This window comes from Saccopteryx bilineata, chromosome 6 (genome assembly GCF_036850765.1).
Source record: "Saccopteryx bilineata isolate mSacBil1 chromosome 6, mSacBil1_pri_phased_curated, whole genome shotgun sequence".
NCBI lineage: Eukaryota > Metazoa > Chordata > Mammalia > Chiroptera > Emballonuridae > Saccopteryx > Saccopteryx bilineata.
The window spans coordinates 92,333,555-92,356,547 of NC_089495.1; the positions used below are offsets into that span (position 1 = coordinate 92,333,555).

The 22,993-nt window shown below is 35.6% G+C and overlaps 1 protein-coding gene across 2 annotated transcripts in view; it reads left to right on the plus strand.

Moving 5' to 3' along the window:
• DIAPH3 (diaphanous related formin 3) overlaps positions 1 to 22,993 on the plus strand; it is a 522,381-nt gene that overhangs the window by 239,968 nt on the left and 259,420 nt on the right. For both annotated transcript variants that reach the window (XM_066236696.1, XM_066236697.1), the window contains 2 exons: positions 4,836 to 4,930; positions 8,977 to 9,078. In XM_066236696.1, the coding sequence (XP_066092793.1) occupies positions 4,836 to 4,930; positions 8,977 to 9,078 (197 nt within the window). The remainder of the gene's footprint in view (positions 1 to 4,835; positions 4,931 to 8,976; positions 9,079 to 22,993) is intronic.

Here is a 22,993-nt window from a genome sequence, read left to right on the forward strand (position 1 = left end):
AGTACTTTGTTTTCTTTATTTCAGGTACATCCCTGCGTCTTTCATGTTAGGTGTTGTCCATGTGACTTGCTTGGGCCAATGACCATGCAAGTGGAGATTAGGTAATTTTTGTGTGGAAGCATTTGATGCTGGTGGGAGAAGCGCCTGTGCTCTCCCTTCACCCAGAATGGTGATCAGCGTGGTGTCCTTCACCCTGGTGGGAAGACCATAAATAAGAGTCCCTTCTTTCTGATGTGTGTGATGGACGTGTAGTCTGAATTAGAAATCACATTTTTGTTTGTTTTGTGCTTACAGTGCCGAAGTTTAGGGGACTGTTATATAACACAGTTATGTTAGAGAATTTCCCCCTTAAAGGACAATTGTCCAAGTTCAAAGAATTATTAACTTGGATAATGTCAAAGAGTTTTGTGTTTTCTGACCTGAAAGAGATGTGGTCATTTTCTTGAAAAATGTCCATGACCTGCATTACAAATTCCAAGTCTTGACTTTGTAAATAGCCTCATTATGGGTACTGAAGAAATACTTTATTCAGAGTGCTTTTTAGATGGGCCAGCCATTATAAGTTAGCTTACATAGTCATCTTGAGGTTGAATATGTGACTCTTTAAACAGGGTTCCTAAGGATTATTTAGATATATATATTATAGAATATGTGCTAAATGGGATTTCAGATTTAATTGTAATGGCAGTTATTAATTACCTTTATGTGCTTCTTCTGTATTTGGCTCTCTAATCTTTGTTATGGCCCATCACGTAGGTAGTAGTGTTGACACTGTAAGCAGGGAATGTGGTTGGTGTAGCAGGTTAGTGACTTGATTAAGTTTGCTCATTTTGAAAATGTCCAAATAGGTATATGTTGTATTTATTCCTATTTAGAGATAACCAAATCATATTATCATAGAGCAGGATGCTGTTTTGGTTGCTTTAGCTAAAGGCTGTATATTCATTCATTTAATTATTACTCACATTTATAAGATCAAAAAGTCCAGAATTTATACTGTCATGATGTAATCCAGTAGTATTCTTGCCCTCTCTGATTGCATCAAGTGTTATCATTTAAACTTTAAGAAGCATTAGCAGCCTTAAAATCTTTACTGTAATTATAGTTTGATTCACAGCTGCTTTTTTGTTCATGAAATTCAGTCTTTAAATTTACTGAATTCTGAGAAGAGTCTTATGATAATGACAAGACTATCTTGTCACTTAGAAATCTAAGATAATTTTTCTTAGATTCCTCTTAACTGAAATATTCTATAGAATTTTGAGGAAAGGACCAAAAATCATTTATTTAGCTGTTTACATAAAGGTGGATTAGGTTTCGTATGTTCTGAGCTCATAAAGGTTTAGACAAAGAGTCTGGTCCCAGCGTTAATAAAAGATAGAATTTCAGCCATTCTAGAATTAAGAGATGGCTCAGGAGTATTACCAGGTGTCAGACATTTTGGAGGGGGTATTGGAGCTATAAAGGAGGAATTTAGGGTTCCACAAATTAACATAAAGGTTTAAATATTTATAAGTCCCTTGCAGGAAACATGTGACTGGCTCCAAAATCTGCACACTTTACACTCCTTCACTGAACTCAAAGCTCCCCACTGGGACATATAATCACAGTTTGAAGGATAAGATGCATGTTAATAAAAATACTAATATTAATGGATCTTTTGGAGGCTTTAATTGAGCCTTGTATTATTCTCAGTAACTTTTAAATATTAAGAAAGAAATGAAGGTCTGTGCTGTCTTCTGCATAGTGTGTTAGACATTAGGCCATTTCAACTTTTCTGCTCTCCCCCCCCCTTTGTTATAGCAAATGTTTTCCACAAATGAATTTATTCATTAACTAGTTAAAAACCATAGTTCAGTTTTTCTAAATATGTGTTTACTGTGTGTGCTATTTTAACACCTGAAAGTAGTAGATGAATTATAAATATGGAAGAAAGTAAAAGAATAAAGCATGTCCATTTGCAAAGTAAATTTTGAATATCATACTTTATTCATTCAATGCTTGGTTGAATTTAGGTTTTCCACTTTTGTTGTTACTAGTTACTAAGTCAGGATGTGACACATGATGGCCCTTGGGCTGAATCATGTCATCGCCTGTTTTTTACACAAGTTTTTATTGGAACTTAACCAGTGCATTTATTTACACATTGTTTATGGCTGCTTTTGTGCTACACTAGCAGAGTTGAGTAGCTGTGACAGAGACTGTATGGCTCACAAATCATAAAATATTTACTATGTGGCTCTTTATTGAAAAAGTGTGGCGACCTCTGCTCTGAGTATATCTATTCTCTGATTGTCCCAATTTACCATTCCACCAGCAGTGCCTGAGTGCTCCCACTCTACCATCTCCCAAATGCTTGTTATTTAAAGGATCTATCTAGTGTGGCTTTAAAAAAGAATTATTATGTTTGAGATTTGTTGAAACTTGTTAATCTGATATTTTGTGTCTCTAATTCTGGAAAATTCTCTGATATTTTCTCTTCATATATGCTTCTTTTCTATTCTTTTTGTGATTTCTCTTTGGAACTTTAAGTAGAGTTTGGTGTCTTGACTGACCTTTCATATCTTGTAACCTTGTATTTTTCCATCTCTTATGTTACACTTTAGATAGCTTCTTTGTGGTCTTTCATGTCATGAATTTTCTCTTTATCTGATGTTTAATCCATAGGTTTATTTATAATTTCAGCAGTTTTATTTATATGTATGATTTCTAATCATTCTACTTTTTCCCCATAAATCTTTTTGTTTCTTTTTAGTAATATCTTTTTCCCCCTGCCCAATGTTTTATAATAATTATTTTCTCCCTAGATTTCTACTTTTCTTACTTTCAGGACAGCTCTGAAATGCATTTAATATTAAGATGAAAAATGTATATTTTTAGATGTCTTTCTCTTTAAGTGTCTCTCTATGGTACTGCCTCAAATATAAAACTATTGCTTCTTTCTCAATTACTATGTTATGCTTTAGAGGAATTCTATCTATCTATTTTTTTTGATTACTTTTATTTAATTGTTATAATCTTGTCTATATGTTGTTTCCATAGACTAGATTTCTTGAGTGGAATTTATTGTTTCTCAAATGGAATCAATTATTTTAAGAATTCTGATTAATATTACTGTTTTCTATTCAAATTATATTTTAACAAATTGTTTTCTTAATTTACTTAATTCTGAGGTTTAGTACATCATATTTATTTTGGTCAGGTTTTTTTTTATTTTTTATTGTGTATACATACATTTTACCCATTTTTTGGACCTCATGGGATTCTAAATGTAAATAAACGTGATCTGTGAATTTTGAAGCAGGTTTATTTTCCCGGCTTCCTTGTTTTTTAATTGTTTTAACTTTGACATTAATGTTTTTCTTTCATGGTGTCAAATATCAATATTTGCATGTGTTTTCCATTGGTTTTTATGATTGACAAGTTCTTTAACCATGAAAGAGCTAATTTGCTATGCTAATTTTTTAGTGATCCCTTCTGTTGTTAATGTTTACATTTAACTCCACCACCATATGCAACTTGTTTTGTACGTGATGTTCAGATTTAGATTTTATTCCCTCTCCATCAATTATTTATCAATTAATCTTCAAGAGCATATATTAGTTATCCTATTTTTGTTCTTTCTAATGTCTGCTGTGTAGTTATCCTTTTGTAATTCCATTAATTTCTGTTACAGTATCAGTTAGATCCTTTATTTCATCTTGTTCTTCGGATATTAAGGATTGCACACACATACCCATTTTTTTAGATAGTTTATGGTACTATTATCCCAGACTCATGGCTGCCGGAGCTCCACAATGTGTGAATGAAGCTGGTGTTAAGAACACGATGGCCTTTGTGATTCAGCTGTAGATGATACATGGTATTCCCCGGAATCTGGGATACAGCCTCTAAGAAAGAAGCAGATCATATTTTCTGAGTTTTATGGAAAATAGTGTCCTTATTTGAAAATACTTACTGAGAAAGTATGTAAGTTCAGTATATAAAATATACTGTATATAAATTAGTGGGCTAGTGGTTAGCAAGTTCTGGCATGTTCAAGAAGTGACATTGGTCACTGGAGAGAAGAAACACAGTAATAGTAGAATAAAGAGAGGACAGCAAAAGCATTGCATCTAATGTTGTGAAATTATCCTTATATCCCTCAGTAGCTTTTGAGAAAATCATTGTGTTTTAACATCAGATATATGGGTTTCAAAAATAAATAATGATGGACTTCTCTGTAGTAACATATTACCCCATATAATTCATTTGGATAGTTTTCCACGAAAATATATTTTCTAATATTGTCTACTTAAGCTTTAGTTACATGGAAAGGCTAGATCTTTAGCATAATATCTGTAATATTTCTGAACAGTAAAGTATCGTTAAAACTTGTAAAACTGTTAATGCCCTGCTTAGCAGTTTTCTTAAAATATTTTCTTCTGAACTATTGAGTAGCATTAAAAGATATTATACATGCTAAAATACACATGGTTAAACAAATATTGCAAACACGTATTGGGGTTTTATGGTTCTTTTCTTTATAATTTGATATTTTGATAGTGAACCAAACATTTTATTTTTAGTTACTCGAAAATTATCACCATTTCTGTGATAAGCTAATAAGTAATGATTAAAAATCAACCTGGAATCAGCATAATGATATAAGACTCTTGTTTAAACACTAGTTCTAAAACTGGAGGGATATAAAATGTGTTAATGAAAGTTTCCCCCGTAGTAACTGTATTAAATGCTTTGAAATCTCTCGTTTTAGGAGTTAGTTTTGATTTTACATATAGACTAAACCTCAAACTCCTTTCTTATTCATCATGACCCGTTCCCCTCCCCCTTAGCAATCTTCCTGAGCTCTTTTCGGGTGCCGTATGAAGAAATCAAAACGATGATACTGGAAGTGGATGAAACTCTTTTGGCAGAGTCTATGATTCAGGTAAACAAACAGGCCGAGAGCTTAAATTCCAATATTTCATTGCAGGATTCTCATTAAATCGAAATCTGTAAGTGAAGCAAAATTCTTAAGCCAAATCATTCAACTGGAAAATCATTGCCACATAATTAGTTTTAGCATAACTTCTGCATTGCCAGGAGATAAAACTCTGAATCTTCTCTTAACTACAAACTAAATATAATACTATCAAAATGATTGTATTTCAGTTATTTTAAATGGCTGTTTTCTGAAAGTCAGGTTGGTTAATTTTACATTTTTGTTTTTGTTATAGTTAAGACTGGTAATATGTTAATTTATGTTTATTTGTATAATCTTTTGAGTGTGTTTTTTCTCAGGCGTCTCTGTCTTCTTAAGCTGTATTATTATTTAGTATAAAAGATTGTGGGATAGTTCTCTTCATTTCTAACAATCCCTACTGGAGTCACTTGTGCTCCTGTGAATACTACAGCTAGTCTTCATAGTATTCTGAATCTGTTCAGAAGGCTGAAAGAGGTTCAAAATGGTTTCTACTCACAGTATTATTTAAGGAATGCGCTGTGGTGTCAGTTACTTGCCAAATTCCACATAAAGCATCAATAATACATATCTGGATAGAATTTGAAGTTGGAGAATCAAACCGCAAATTATATAGTGAAAGGATGATATGTTCAGTTTACCATCTTTTATTTTTATAATGGAAAGGAAGTGATGTTTTAACAGTAACCAGAAAACAAGGATTATTTGTTAGTGTCAACAAACAATTAAAATTATTGTAGACATTTTAATTAATCAATAAATAGTAACCTTAGGACTTGTTCTTGGTTTAGCCTCCCTGACCTGTCTTTTTTTAAATGAGGTGACTTGTGCTCTGAATCTCTGACACACAAACTGCCTAATTCAACAACTCTTGTTTAAAAGTACTTGAGCAGTATTTTTTACTAGAATTTTGTCTTTGTTGTAGTTGATTGTATATGTGCTTTGTTTTTAACTGATTCCAAGTTCCTTAAAGAAAAAATTTCTACTTAACACATGTTTTTATATATTATAATATATTTGTTAAATATAATATTTATGGAGTAGCTTTAACTTGCTTGCACAAATGTTTTGGATGACCCTCTGAATTTTGTTGTGTAGAGATGGAAAAATAATTATTTGCATTTGAAATCTTTGTCCAAAGAACACTTGAGTTCCATATAACTGATTAATATATTAGCTATCACTGCTGCAATAATTTACCAGAAATTGAGTGGCTTAACATTCTACATGTGTATTATCTTGTGTTTCTATAAAGCAGAAGCCTGGCCTGGGCCTGGCTGTGCTCAAGTCAAGGGTTGGCTGGCTTGCATGAAATTCTGTAGGCTTTGGGAAGACTTTTTCTTTTCCAGTTCCTCATGGCTGCCTCCTTCCTCAGCTCATGGACACCTTTCTTCATCTTCCAAGCCAGCAATGTTGCCTCTTTCTGTTCCTTCTTTCATAGTTATATCTCCCTCTTACTTGATTGTTCTGTCTCCTTCTTCTACACCAAAGACCTTTAGGGTTACACTGGCCACATCAGGTAATCCAGGATATTCTCTATATTTTAAGGCCAGCTGTACGACTTCCCTCTGTCATGTAACCTAATATTTTCACAGGATCTGGGATTCTGGGATCGGAAGTGGACATCTTGGGGGAGATTGAGTCATTATTCTGCCTACCATTCTTACTAAATATAAAACCAGTCTTATAAATTTGAAGTCTAAAATTTTACTTTGGACATATGCAAAGATATATTCATATTTAAAAACAAGAATTTTATGGTATTAGAAGTTCATTATTTTATTTTAAAAATATGTTACTTATTGTAAAATGAAGAACTGCCTATGTTGACCAGGGCGTGGGAAGAGCATTGCTTTGTAATAGTCATTGTTTGGTAGGTGATATTCACTGTCATGATTTCATGTTGGCACTTGACTTATCTTTCTCTCTACCCATACATAACACAATGTCAGTATTGTGTTGTTTTTCCTCCTCATGCTTTACCCCTTTACCTTTGTTACATCAGTCTTTTATTAATTTATTTGTGTGTGTGTGTGTGTGTGAGAGAGAGAGAGAGAGAGAGAGAGAATGTGTGCCCACCATGTGTAGGGCACTGTTAGGTTCAATCAGACACCAACTTTACTTTGTTGAAATTGATATGTGACAAGGGAGATGATGTTTTTATATAGAAAGAACTAAAATACAAGACAAATAGCTGGTTTACAACAGTTCTAGAAGCACAGAATGTGTTCGGGGAGTGCTGGGTGAGTGTATGTGTGGAGGTGAGTGTGGATGTGGATGTGGAGGAAGGCAGCGGAACGGTGTGATCAGCGAGGGGCCGTGATCCTGGCAGTAATGACACCTGAAGCTTTCAGGGGAAGGCTGTGTGTGTAGGCAGTGTGAACAGTGTGGTTTGAAAGGGTCTTAGGGTTTGAAAAAGTGTGTGGGGATTACGGTAAAAGGGAGAGACAGAGGAAAGTGGGGCCTGTGCTCTTACAAACTATGGCACTTTTATTACTTTGGGAAGCAAAAATAATGAAGTGAAAAATTAATAAATTTCTGATGAGAGATTAAAATTTAATTATATATTAACTAAAAACTATTCAAAAGACTTCAATGGTCATATAAAGAGTGCTGAGGAAATTTAGAGGCCTCGTGTAATAAATAATTCAAATAATCCAGCTGTCAACTAGAATGATTAAAAGAAAATATAAACCAGGTCTTTTGGTTTCAGGCAGTTCTTCTAAGAGAATTTTCTATTTATGTGGGAAAATCATATACTTAAATGTTTTTATTCAGTTGGTAGTATTAATAGTGAATATGCTTTTTAGGGATGATCTTAAATTGCCACTTGTTGTTTGCTTGTTTTTGGCCAGTCAACCAAGTTTTTGTTCAGAGATACACAGTGAGTCAAAAACTTGTTCTTTAATCTAACTACTTTGATATATAACATTCTCTAACATTTTTTACTAATAACAACTTTGAGGAATTATTTTCTCCACTAATATATATGCCATGATGTAGGCTTAATTTAAATTTGTACTTGAATTTGGGCTTGCATGCTATGCCAATACTATAATTCGGGATTGTGAGCACCAACCACTCTTTTTTTCTTAATTTTATTATCAGTACACTAACTTATTATAACATTATTATTGTCGATTGTATTTGGACACAGAGAATCTATATAGAATTTGTCCAAGGAATTGTGTAATCATTTACATGATAACAGGGAGGCATAATTATGTGTATTCCCTTGGCCTTTCTCCATTGGGAGTGTTTCTCTGGTCTGTGTTGTGTGGCTTGGGAAAGGCTGTGCATGGACAAAGGAGCCAGACCACCAAATGAATCTCTGGTTTCTGGGCACAGGGTTTTACAGCCACAGGCACTTCAGTTCCTAAAGGGTCTGTATTCGTATATTCTTTTCTCTGCAAGGTATAGCATTCTGTGTCTTCAATGCCTTTTCAAATTTTCTTTCACTTCAGAAAAATTACTTTGTCTTTGTTTTACAGATATCTTCATTTTTCTTTAATGAATCCCATGCTCACATTGGTTAAATCTTGCAAGAACTGTCATTAAAATTCCTTTGGTTTCTTTTCTGTTCTTTTCCTTGCCTTTTAGTAGCAATATGATAATTTATTTTATCCCGTGAGTGAAGTGTTAAAATATATTTGGCTTTGCCTGAAATTTCTGACATTTAATTCCCTAAAGCTGAAATGTAATTGATCACATTTACCCAGGTGAGAAAGCTGTTTTTTTGGTATAGGTTGAGTTCTTCTTTCTCAATTATATAGCTAATCAAATAAACATTCAGGAGTGCTTGATTTGAATATATAATAGCTCTGGATAGAGAAGAAGAAAATTGCTTTCAAAATGCAGAGAATGCAGCTTAAGGCTTAGTATAAAGGGTGGTTACTTAGAAATTAAAGATTAACTTCTTTACTGATATCCTTCCCAGACTTTATTAATAATTTTTTCCTAGAATTTGAGAAACATATTTAGTGAAGATAATTTATTTTGGTTTTAATTTTTAGAACTTAATAAAGCATCTTCCCGATCAAGAACAATTAAATTCATTGTCTCAGTTCAAGAGTGACTATAACAACTTAAGTGAACCAGAGCAGTTTGCTGTTGTGGTGAGTACTCAGTGTTCTCTCTTTTTGGAAGGGATTTTAATAACGTGGATAACAGGAAAGAAAATGTCAGGCTTTCCACATCATTATTGCTCACAACCTTTAATGTTCATCTCTTTTAACTTAAGGATATTGATGGGAAATTATCTTGATTAAGATATATATTGAAACTCGAGCCTGAAGTAAAGTTCGAGAAGTCTTTAAAAAGTATAAACGTGATTTTTATGTTCTCTATTTAATGTCATAATGTAAGATGAAAATTTTGATTTATTCTGCAGGTATGCATTCTAACATATTGCAAGAGTTCAGTTTCTCGTAATCACTCTAGTTCATCTCATATTTTAGATCTGAAACTACAAATACGGTTTTGTTTTGCTTTTTGGCAATGAGGTTGAAAAATAAATACATTTTAAAAATCTTCAGAAACTTTGATAATCCTCTTGTTCTAGCTTCCTATTTATAGAAGTTGGGGTCTGAAGAGGTGAGAAGACTTGCCAGTGTTATGTATTAGCTGTGCTGCAACCTCAAATTAAGATTTTTATCAAGCTTCTTTTCTCCTGCTCTTTTCTCCTGCATTGAATTACTATTTTGAGGTTGGTTATACTCAGTTATCATGATATTTTAGTGTTTTATTTTATATATATGATTTTTTTCTCCCTCTTTAGTTGTATGTATTATTACCAACCTCTAGGAGCATGATGAAATTGCATTTGATAGTATTTTGATACTTCGATTGACTAACTGAAGGACTGTGTCTCCATCCCATATTTTGGATGTTGTAGGCATTTGCTCTTAAACACCTTCCCGTCTCTTCTAAATCCATTCTACTCAGCCCTCCCTGCTGTGTCTTCCCCCTTCTTCTGTCCCGAGTTTACAAAACTGAGTAGAACACAGAAGGAAAAGAGCCAGGTTTTTTCCTCTTCACAGTCTTCTATTTCTTATTATAAAACTTTTTAACTTACTATATTTGCAAAAATGCTTTTTAGTTTTTAATCTAATTCTTCTGGGTACTCTTCTCCTTCCCCCACCTCCCAGAATTTTCTTGTTTGCTTTATTTTCTATTACCAATCACTTTGTCTTTCTCTTAATCCCTATATACTATTCTCCTTGCAGTGTCTTCTGTATGAGAATAAATGAATACATTTTTAATCAGACTACTTTAGTTCTCATTTTTGGCCATTTTTTTTGACTCTTGAATCATAATAATAAAATGTAAAATTATGATTCTGAAATATTTCCCGTGTACCTTAAGTCTGAAATACATACAAGTTTATATGAAAATGTCTGCTTAACAAATAACTTTTTATGTTGCATATCATCACCAAAAAGATTTAAAACCATGTTCTAGTGGTTGTCACAGAAGAATGAACTCAAACTAACAAATATTTTAGGTTTATTTAAAATTACTAGGTTATGTCCTTCTTAAAAAACTAGAGATCCAAACCTAGAGCTGTGATTTACAAGCAGTATACTCATAGGGGTCAGAACATCTCTGTTTCCAGATACTAATGCTAGAGCTTCTAGTTTTTATTTTAAGACGGAGGTGGACCACCTCCTTTTCAGGTCATGTCAACTCAAACTTGAACTTGAATCTACACATTCCATCATAGGTCATAGCTGACTGTGGACAGAGTTTAATGGGGAAAGAGTATTGCTGTTGAAAAACATGTGCTGTGGACAATATGAACAGTGCTTTATCATCTGTTGTTCATGACTGTGCTTGAACACACTGTTCTAAGTTCTGGTGTGTGTGGCACTTACATTTTAAAGTATGATTGTTTTAGTGAAGAAAGGAGGAAGAAAGTTGAGGAAAAAAGTGAAAACTTTATATATATATATTTTTCAAATAGTAGTAACATTTTTTTACCTTTGTTATTTTACCTCTAACTTTTTACTATTCTCAACCTAGCTCCCCCTACTTCTCAACTCCCTTTGTCTCCAAAGAGGGTGAATCCTGCTTAAAGTTCCAAACAATATTTGAGAATTACAAGAAAAATAATCTTCTGAAAGATTCTCATAATACTGAGTTTCATGTTTTAAGTAACTTAATGAAATTATATTTTATTATGTTACTGAAGATAGACTATTAATTTTGAGGTAAGGTAAATTGCACATACTTTTATGACTTTGTTTTGTAGAAAAACATTTACCATATTTTTTGCCCCATAAGATGCACCTGATCATAAGATACACCTAGAGTTTTAAGGATGAAAATAAGAAAAAAAATTCTGATCCAAATGGTGTTTTAAAATATTTAATAAAATACTGCATTTTGTCTTCCATTAGACACACAGGCATTTTCCCCTTCACTTTTTTTGGGGGGAAAAGTGCATCTTATGGAGTAAAGAAATACAGTACATATTAACTAAACCAAGATTTAAAGTACTAATCACTTCAACCTGAAAAGTCATCACAGAGTCATAAACAAGGACTTGGGTGTGGAGAGCCTTTGTCCCCCAAATAGGGCCAAAGTTTGCATTTTCTTTTGTTTATACCATAGACTTGTTATTAGTTCTGTTTCATTTTCTGGTTCTGTAGGCTACTAATTGTGATTCTAGCATTGTTTTTATTTTAACAAAAATTAGTTAAAACTCTACAGTTATGTTACTTACTAGTGAGCTTTACTCTTTCTTTTATCCATTAATTTGATTTTTGTGAATTACAGATTTCTTAGGTGTGTTGTATATAAACATACACCCAAATATGATACAATAATGAATACAGTCACTACACTATAATCAGCTTTAATTCCATAGAAGAATTTTTATTTATTTATTTATTTATTTATTTACAGAGACAGAGAGACAGTAAGAGAGAGGGATAGATAGGGACAGACATGAACAGAGAGAGATGAGAAGCATCAATCATCAGTTTTTCATTGCGACACCTTAGTTCTTCATTGATTGCTTTCTCATAAGTGCCTTGACCGAGGACCTTCAGCAGACCGAGTAATCCCTTGCTCCAGCCAGCGACCTTGGGTCCAAGCTGGTAAGCTTTTGCTCAAACCAGATGAGTCCGCTCTCAAGCTGGCGACCTTGGGGTCGCGAACCTGGGTCCTCTGCATCCCAGTCCGATGCTCTATCCACTGTGCCACCGCCTGGTCAGGCTATAGAAGAATTATTTAAAAAAATAAACAAAAAGCAGCTTTACCAGGACTTTGGCATTTGTTTACATTTTTTTTTGTCTTTGATAAAAAAGTGTGCAAAAGTAACACATCTGGAATGCTAGTAACCAGAGACAATTAGAGATCAATTAGAATACATAAGATATAACATGTAAATTAGAAATGTGTTTTATATTTGTATTATTTGACGTGCAACTTTCCAGGGCTCTATGTTCTATAGTGCTGTGTACATGTATATCATTCAGAAATATTATATCAATAGCCATTAAATTGTATGTCCTTGAAACTTCCTTTCAACCACTAAAGCATTTGATATGTCTGTATTCTCTCCAGGTATCTTGTATATAAAGTTTTTATTCACTTCTATTTATTCCTCCCTTGAAATTTAAAGCAAAAATTTTTAATGCTGATACTCTTTCTAGTCCTAAAAGAAGAATCTTCATGCATAAGTATTAGACGTGGGTACTTTTCTGAAAGTAAGGATTTAGTTGCTCATCTGTTTTTTTCTATTAAGGCAGAATTTTAAGGTACCTTCTTGAACTAATACAATGACTTGGACATTGGCCAGTTTGATCAGGACACTACTCAGGAGTTCTAGAGCTCCTGAGTATACAAATATAAAACACATTTCTAACTTACATGTTATATCTTATGTATTCTAATTGATCTTTAATTGTCTCTGGTTACTAGCATTCCAGATGTGTTACTTTTACTCACTTTTTTATCAAAGACAAAAAAAATGTAAACAAATGCCAAAGTCCTGGTAAAACTGCTTTCTGTTTATTGTTTTAAATAATTCTTCTATGGAATTAAAGCTGATTATAGTGTAGTGACTATATTCATTATTTTTCATATTTGGGTGTATGTTTAAGAAATCTGTAATTCACAAAAATCAAATTAATGGATAAAAGAAAGAGTAAAGCTCACTAGTAAGTAAGATAACTGTAGAGTTTATGCGTTGTAGTCTAGTAGTGGTCAGTGGTGGTGGCCTGGTGGTGTTTGTTGGGCCTGGTACCTGTTAGAATTAATATTCAGTGCTATGAATTCATGGCCTAAAACTTTAATGATATTAATGACTTCTTTTTATAGATGATTATAGTGCACTTATATGTCCCATATTTTCTGGGAGATTTTGGCATATGAAAAATAACCCATCAAGAATTCTGACTAAGAGTTCTGGTCAAATAGTATGTTAGAGGAGTGTTCTGGGAGGTGGTCCATCTCCATATCTTGTGTGACTTGAAATGAATGAGACAGTTTACGTGCTAATTTTGTTACTTTAAGTCTGAGCAGAGGACACTGAGTAATGACTAATTTACTTAATTTGAAAAATTCTTTTCCTTGGACAATGTAGGACAAAACTTTTTACTGAGAAATTGACTTATATTTGGCATGACCTAGACTCATGCTTTATTCAGTGTAATTTTCTATGACTAAGATGAGGAAATGAAAATATATTTCCTAGAAACTCAGTTGCCTTTTTTCCTCGGATTTCTTCCTTCTCTCTTCAGTCCCAACACCTCCTCATTCATCCTTTCAAAATATTACCTACTCAGCAAAGACTGGTTCCCACTGAGTAGAAACTGGTGTTAGTTGTCTGACTGCATTTAAAAATATATTTGCAGTGTTTCTTTGTACCAGTAAACCACCAAGTAAAATCACTGTACTTAACTGTGTGAGAAATAAATAGGTAAATATTCAATGGGATCAGAAGATTAGCTGAAGTTTAGAAAAAGGCCTGAAAATTTGCATTTGAAGCTTATTGCACTCCGATTAAAAATTCTAGATGTCTGAATTTTTATCTCTTTATTATTTAATTCCGTTAAGCTGCCTGTTCTTCAAAGGAACTAACCGTTTATAGGCAGGTCAAACTGAACCAATGTCCTGCTCTTGTGCTGTATTTTGATCTGCCACCATTTGGTGTCACTATAGGGCAGGACTTTTCAACTTTGTGCAGTAAAGAACTCCATTTTTTTTTAATAATAAAAAAAAAAAATGTAGGAAGTTCATGCATATTACCCTGCATTAAAAATTGCTCCTTTTAAAGTACACCCTAATATTCTTGTTATAAACATTCAAATAATGTTTAAAAATATTGAATAAAATTCAGAAGTTCTTGTATCCCATTATGTCACTGCATTCCATATAAGTTATCAGTTTTAACTTTCTGTTTAACTGTAAATCCCATGTCTCTGTATTTACAAATATATGCATATTCATTTGCACATTTAAAAAATACATTTTTCTGAAACATTTTTACCATAAATTATATTTTGGAGATTATCCTCCCTCTCTCCTTCCCTCCCTTATTTCTTTCTCTCTCTTTTTTTTTTAAAGTTTATTGCATTGATTTTAGAGAGAGAGATAGGATCATCGGTCTGCCCCTGCATGTGCTCTGACCAGGGATCGAACTGGCACCCTGCACCTTGGGACAGTGCCCCAACCAGTCAAGCTATCTATCTGGCCAGGACTTGGAGGTTATTTTCATGATGTGCTGGTTTAATGTGATATTTCATGGTCCATATCAGGACTTTTTCTTTTAACTATTTCATTAATGAAGGATGGTTCACTCTTGTTTTCCTTTTTAAAAAATAATTCTTCATACATCCTTTTATATGGACATATTTGAAGACTGTGTATCCTAGAGATCAATGAGCAGGGACTCTGGATTTAAATCCTAGGTTGACCTTTGTACATGTGTGATCATCTTGGATAGGTGCTCATCTTTCTATACCTTGATTTCCTTATTCATGAAATGGGACTACCTTAGTTTCCGTCACTGCTCCAACAAATTACCACCAACTTAAATGACTTAAACAATGCAAGTTGGTCATCTTACTTTTTTTTTTTTTTACAGGGACAGAGAGAGAGTCAGAGAGAGGGATAGATAGGGACAGATAGGAACGGAGAGAGATGTTCTCATCAACCATCAGTTTTTCGTTGCAACACCTTAATTGTTCATTGATTGCTTTCTCATATGTGCCTTGACCATGGGCCTTCAGCAGACCAAGTAACCCCTTGCTCGAGCTGGCGACCTCGGGTCTCAAACCTGGGTCTTCCGCATCCCAGTTCAACACCCTATCCACTGTGCCACCGCCTGGTCAGGCATCTTAAAATTTTTGAAAATCAGAAATCCAAAATGAGTCATCGGTGCTGCTTTCCTTCCAGAGAATCTGGGGAGGGGGAGATTTATTCCCTTGCTTTTTCCAGCTTCTATAGGCGGCTCACATTCCTTGGCTCATGGTCCGTCATCTCTCTGACTTCTTTTGTCGTCACATCTCTTCCTTTGACCATCTCCTAACTTCTTACAAGGATCCTGCGATTATATTGGGCCAATGTGGATAATCCAGGATAATCTCATCTAAAGATCCTTAATTTACTCACATTTGCAAAGTCTTGTTTTCATGTGATATAGCATATTCAAAAGTTTTGGTGATGAGTATGTGGCCATATTTGTTATATCATTGTTCTGCCAACCGCAGGGACAATAATAGTGCATGGTCTTGACTATTAAATACATTGGTGTAAGATGTATAAATCATCTTATACTCATGAACTCTTTATAAAGGTTAGCTTTTGTTATTAAATTATTTTATCTTTAGGAAAGAGTTCTAGAATTTGAATTGAGAGGCCAAAGGTTTTTTTTATTTTTGATCTTGATAGTTACTGCCAAATTACTTTCCTAGGAGATGTGTCAGTTTATACTTTTATTAACAATATATGTGAGGATTCGTCTTGTACCATTTCCAATCCTTAATATTTATCATCTGGTGATATTTTTAAACTTTATATTTTCTAGTTATTAAATAAGATTGAAGTAGTTATTTATTGATTATTTATGTTTCTTCATTCAATTGACTATTAATTATTTTTCATATTTTTTCTTTATAGTTTGAGAGCTGCTTAAATATAATCTATATGTTATGCCTATGTAGACATTTGCAGTTTTTTTTTATTCCCTCTCACTTACCTTTCTGCTTTTATCTATGATGTCTGCTGTCCCTTACAGTTTTGAAGTTTGTTGTTGGAAGTGAATTGAGGTAAAGAAGCATCCCTGTCACTCACTTAATGATAGGAGTATAGTCTATGTATGGAGAGAGCTTGGTCTTTTGCACATAGTAGGAGCGTGGTACATAGCCGTGGATTCTTTAGTTTGATTGTATGGCTTATCTTGTAAAGATGTAATATGGAGAGTGAAATGCCATTGACCTCACTGGCTCCCTGAAACCCCCTAGCTGCCCCCCAGAGCTTTTACATGGATGTTCAACATCCCTAAAGTAGCAATTGGCCTTTAAAAAATAACTTTATTGAAGCATAATTGACATAAAATAAAATGCTCACATTTAAAATTTTTTAAATTTGATTAATTTTGACACATGAATACACTCATGAAACCATCACCATAATCAAGGTAATGACTGTAGTCTTGACCCCCAATTGTTTCCTCTGGTCTCTCTGTAATCCCTCCTCCCCTCTCAGACACCATCATTATTAGGTCTTTAATGAAGCAATTTCTGTCATCCTCTTCTACCTCTTGTCTTTTTATTTTTAAATTTAGTTTCTGTGCTTCATTTTTCTTCAGCTTTCTGAGGCCTGTCCGTATGCTTCCTCTCCCCTTGAGGGGCCTTCTCTGGAGTGCTTTCCCTAACACTTGTTTTTCCCCACAAGGTTCAGTATCTTTCCTTTTTGTCACCGTAAAGCCCTGCCTAACCTGGAATACGAGTGTTATTTTACATGTTATAGCCTTCATTTATGCTCAGGACTTTTTGATGGACTGGAGTACACTTCATGTTCATCTCTGTATCACCAGATGTGGCACATCTTCTGGCACGAGGTGGTCATGTGATATTGGCTCAATGAATGTATGAAATAAAGAAAAGAACAGAAAGGAGGGAAAATATATAGCAAGAACAGTAACATTTTAAAAGTTAAATTTTGGTTTTTGAATTTTAGTTTTTTAGAGCAGCTTAAGGTTCGCAGTAAAATTGGGAAGGTAGGGGCATTTCGCACATACCTCCTTCCCCGACACTTGCATAGCCTTCCCCATTAACGTCCTTCACCGCTGTCAACAGTACTACTTGGTGACAGTTGATAAACCTTCATTGACACATCATAATTTCCAAAGTCCATAGTTTATTTACACTAGTGTAGTATACACTCTTGATGTTGTACATTATATGAATTTGGACAAATGTATAGTGATATGTGTACATCATCATGGAATTATATAGAGTCTTCTAATTGCCCTAAAAGCACCCTAAAAATAAAATGTTGATTAATTTTAGGTAATCATTTTTCTTTTTTTTTTTTTTTCTTTTGTATTTTTCTGAAGTTGGAAATGGGAGGCAGTCAGACAGACTCCCACATGCACCCGACCGGGATCCATCTGGCATGCCCACCAGGGGGCGATGCTCTGCCGCAATCAGAGCCATTCTAGCGCCTGAGGCAGGGGCCACAGAGCCATCCTCAGTGCCTGGGCAAACTGTGCTTTAATGGAGCCTTGGCTGTGGGAGGGGGAGAGAGAGGCAGAGAGGAAAGAGAGGAGGAGCTGTGGAGATGCAGATGGGCACCTCTCCTGTGTGCCCTGGCTAGGAATCGAACCTGGGACTCCTGCATGCCAGGCCAATGCTCTACCACTGAGCCAACTGGCCAGGGCCATTTTTATTTTCTTAAAGAATCTCTAAATAATGACTTCTCTGTGTATAAGAATGGGCTAATTTAAAATAGACCAAGTAGCTAACACTTTTGTGCACGAAAGTCTGAATTCACACTTCAAAAAAAAGAAATTTGAGCTTAACCACCCTAGGAAACTGCCACTTGACTTGTACATGTCAGCATTTTAGTTTTCTTCTGATACCACACCTCCATTGGACGGTTTCCTTCATCCTCCTGTAATTCTGAGGGTCATTTTGTTTGTCTGAGACTACTCAAGGTACCCTATACAATACTACTTTTGTGCTTAGTGGTTTTATTTCCTAAAAAGTGCTGAAGAGATTGTGATTTGGTTTAATAATGATGGCTTATTGAAATACCTTCAGAAAAGACTTACCAAGATAGTAGGGAACCTAGAAGAACATGCCCATTGAACCATCACTTTCCCATAGTAAAAAGTCTTCTAGTCTTTCTTTTATCCTTTAGGTGTTATTTCAAGTGCATTGCAAATGTCCAGACACAAAATCAATCATGCTTCACAGAGTTATCAGTTTAAAATTTAAAGGATATGGAATTAGTATGATATAATTTTTTCTTTGAGACCCATTTTGGCTCCTTGTAATTACTACTTCTTTTCCTCTTTAATAATTCATCTTTGATCTTGTCTGTCAATGATATAAATCTTGCCTCTCTCTCATACTGGAAAATAGAAGTACTATTTGCCTGTCGCTAATGCTGTTTTTTGGTACCTGTCCAGTTGTCCAAGATCCCTCAGATTTCATGATGGTTTAGACAGTACTTTGGCAATCTCATCTGCAAATCGTTCAGTACCCAGGCAGGGCATTTGTTTAAAATAATAAACTATTATAACTATATTCCTAGCTATTTCAATCTGAGAAGTCTGCTTCCCTGTAGATCATAAGCATTCAGCTGTTGTTCGGTTATTCTTGTCACATTGCTTTGCAACCTTGCTGACACGCTTCTGCCGGGATCCAGGATTTAATGTGGGCTCACCAGCACAGATGGCTTTCCTTTCACCTTGTCCAGGGCTTATTAATTTAGCTCGATTTCAATTATGATTGATTTGTAGCCTGAAATTCTTCCAACATTTATTACTTCTTTAATTTTTTCCTACGATCTGATTTCTCCCTTCCATCTCCTTCAGTCCAAGTGAAAATAGTCACAGTGCCATTTGAATTTTTAATTACACTTATTGAAAGTTTGTTTAAGACGTTAAAATCAGCTGTCAGCCGAAGATATTTTTACCTTGCCCATGCTAGTATTTTTTCTAAAGACCTTATTCTTCACAGATTTCTTCTTAGTTCTTCCTACACATAACACAGTGGAAGTATAAAGTTCTTAGGAGGCCATTTACATCTTTTCTTTACACGTTTCGCAGGTAGTAAAAAATAATGTATAAGAGATTTACTGATTTAACCAAATACATTGAAATTCACAGAAAAGTAGACGGTTTTAATGGTTGAATTTAACATGGCATCACTACTGAAAAATTGAGTATATTTAAGAACTGTTCTGATGTTGATTTAAGCTCTTGTTAGATGAGTCCAAGAAATTGGCTCTAGATAGCAGCTTTTCCTTAGCGTGGGCCTCAGCCTTTCGGTATTACAGAGGCGTGGCTTTCCACATAGTTTACTGGGGAGCTGAGACCGTGTAACTTTCTCTTGGTAACCACATCACTGTCTGATATGTTTTATTTGAATACATTGTATCCTTGGTTCAGCAGTGATTCCTTCATTTGTCGTAGTTCATGAACACTGTGCTGGGCACTGCTCTAGGTTCTGAGTTTATCGCAGTGAACATATGTCTTTCTCCTTATTGGTTTTATATTTTAGTTGAGTACAGTAACAGCATACACATGATCAAAAAATGAAAAGTAAATGTAATCAAGCGATAACACCTACTCCTTGGGAAATGGTGGTTGAGGGCCACATTACGTGGTTGATTAACACGGCTAGGAAAGGCCTCTCTGAAGAGATCAAATTTAAGCAGACTCTGAATGCCTTAATTAGCTGTGCGGCGGTCTTGGGGAAGCATGTTACAGACGGAGAAGACCACAGGCACCGGGGCTCTGAGGGGCAGGGAAGTTTGGCTCTCCGTGAATGGTTAGTGGGAGGAGATGGCATTAGAGATGGCATTGCAGCCATGGCGTGAGACTCGTGAGATTTATTCTTTTTCCATGTTTATTTTATTTATTTATTTATTTATTTATTTATTTATTTATTTATTTATTTATTGTATTTTTCTGAAGCTGGAAATGGGGAGGCAGTCAGACAGACTCCCACATGCGCCCGACTGGGATCCACCCGGCACGCCCACCAGGGGGCGATGCTCTGCCCATCCAGGGTGTCGCTCTGTCGCGACCAGAGCCACTCTAGTGCCTGGGGCAGAGGCCAAGGAGCCATCCCCAGCGCCCGGGCCATCTTTTTGCTCCAATGGAGCCTCGGCTGCGGGAGGGGAAGAGAGAGACAGAGAGGAAGGAGGGGGAGTGGAGAAGCAGATGGGTGCCTCTCCTGTGTGCCCTGGCCGGGAATTGAACCCGGGACTTCCGCACTCCAGGCCGACTCTCTACCACTGAGCCAACCAGCCAGGGCCAAGAGATTTATTCTAAGGAAGCCACTGGAGCATCTTAAACAGAGAAGTGGACGATCCAATTGATGCTTTAGGAACATTATTCTAGCAGCTGTGTGAGAAACAGATTGTGAGTGGGGGCGTACATTGAAGCCAGTGGCCAGTTAGCATGCTGTTACAACAAACTCATAATTATGGTGAGAAATAGTGCTGGCTTTACAGATTTGATGGCATTGTCACTTGTGAGAAGTGGTCAGATTCCATAAGAATTTTGAAGATAGGAAGACAAAATTCCTCATCAATTGGGCTGCGGGTATGAGAGGAGTCGAGGATGAGTCCAAGGTCCCTGGTAATTAGAAAGGTAAGTTTCCATGTACGGAGAGGAGGAGCAGGTTGTGGGAGGGGAGATCACTGAAATGTCTGTAGACATCCACGTGGACATACGAAGTAAGCTTGGAGTTCAGGGCTGGATGTATAAATTTGGGAGCCATTCTTATAAGGGTGGCATTCAAAGCTGTGGGGGTGGATGTGGTCACCAAAGGAGTGAACTAACTTAGAAATGGAACAGAAAGCAGTGAAGGGCAAGACAAAATATGTAAACCCTCCTGTTTTTTCTCAGCCTTCTCTCTAGAGAGGGACTCGGTGCCAGCAAGGTTTTGTTTGTTTTTGCTGCTGGTTACCACCTCTCTGAGGAAAACTGCAATCCACGGTCTAGGGAATTGTCCAAGGTGATTGTATAATATGACACTATTGCAGATTGTTTCAGAACTGCGTGTGAGCTGGAGTGAAAGGGCTATTTGGCATTTGTAAGATATAATTCATCAGGGACCATTGCAAAGAAGCAGGTGACCATGAGAATACGTGCTTGTGGAAAGAATGAGTAACCTGCTTTTGCCTCCAAACCTTGCTCTCATATGAACACAAGTGGGAGTAGTCTCTAATTCATCATAATAAGTACATAGTGCCTATATTATGAACTAATATGAAGTTAAAATGCCAAAAATGTGCAGGCATATTCCTTAATAAAATAACTCATTTAATCAAGGGATTGAGTTCATTTAGTTCAAATTCATCTCAAAATGATAATATCAAATCCAGCTGTTTAGGGGAAAAATCACTATCATACCAGCAATTGTGTTCTCTGTGGAGTGGGAGGTAAATGGAATTGAACTCTGAATTCTCATGAGCCTTTGTTACCCTTGTTCCCTTGAAATTAGTATAATGTCAGCTGTTTTAAATAACTCTGCAATTCTTTAATTTATTAGAAGTAATAAAACAGCATGATCAGAATAATATTTTATTTTATTGAGTTGCTAACATTAGTTTCTCAAAAAAGTTTGAATTTTAACTGATTTATCTTGATCTCTCCCACTTTTTTTTTTCCACGTTGTGGCAAAAGGTATACAATCTTGCTTGTGTTATACAACATGCATGTAAATTGTATGAAAGAACTTGGTAATACTAAGAAGTAGTATCTCTCTCATTTTATCTTTAAGACAGTCTGTTCTTAGCACAGTAACTAGGGACTTAGGTCAGAGACTCTTCCAGCTCTACCTCTAGCCGTATGCCGGCTGTCCACCTCAGGACGGGACCCTGTCTGTGCAGTGCTCTGCAGTGCTCTACTTAGTATGCTGCTGCTTTGGGGCTTTGGTCTTCTCTCCTGACACACTTCCCTGTCCACTTCAGCTCCACACTGTTCCTCGTGCCAGGCACCCTTTGGGTATTTTACATTTGCTGTTGGCTCTCCTTGGGCCTTGCTTCCTTTAGATACACGAATGGCTTCCTCCCTCCCGTCCTTCCTCTCTTGCTTCATAAGCCAACTTCTGCAGGTCTTCTCCGAGCCTGCCATTTGAAATTGCATGCCCAGTTGCCGAGAGCACTTCTTTTTCTCCTGCTTTGGTTTTCTCCCAAGTACTCATTGTCTTTCTCATTTACTGTATAATGTCCACTGACCTCTCCATGAATCGATCAAAAGAATGTTAGTAAAGGCCCGGCTGGATGCCTTGGTTGGTTAGAGAGCATTGTCTCTGTATGCAAAGGTTGCAGGTTCGATCCCCAGTCAGGGCACAGACAGGAATGGATTACTGTTTCTTTCTTTCCCTCTCCTCCTCCTCCTCTCGCTAAAATCAATATATAAAAAATTTTTAAAAAATGTTCATAATGGCAGGAATCGTTCTTTTGGGTATTTATTGATGAATTCCTAATTTCTTGATCAATGCCTGGTATGTAATAAATATCTGACAAATGAATAAATACCTTTCCGTAAGGTACTTGATGAGTTATTGTCAGTACTGCAAAACTAAAACCAGTTAGCTCTTGGCTCACTGAGGCTTGCTGGGAAGCATGTTCTTAGCATTGAAACATGAGTCTGGTTAAAACAACTTCTTCATATTTCACATTTCTTCAGATATTCTTTATTACATTTCTAGTCTAATTAGAACTAGGTTTGAATTCTTAACCTACCATACACTAGCTATGAAACTTTGGGACAACTTTCTTAACAGCCTTTACTTTTTTATTTTATTTTATTTATCTCATTAGGTTGTGGTGCTA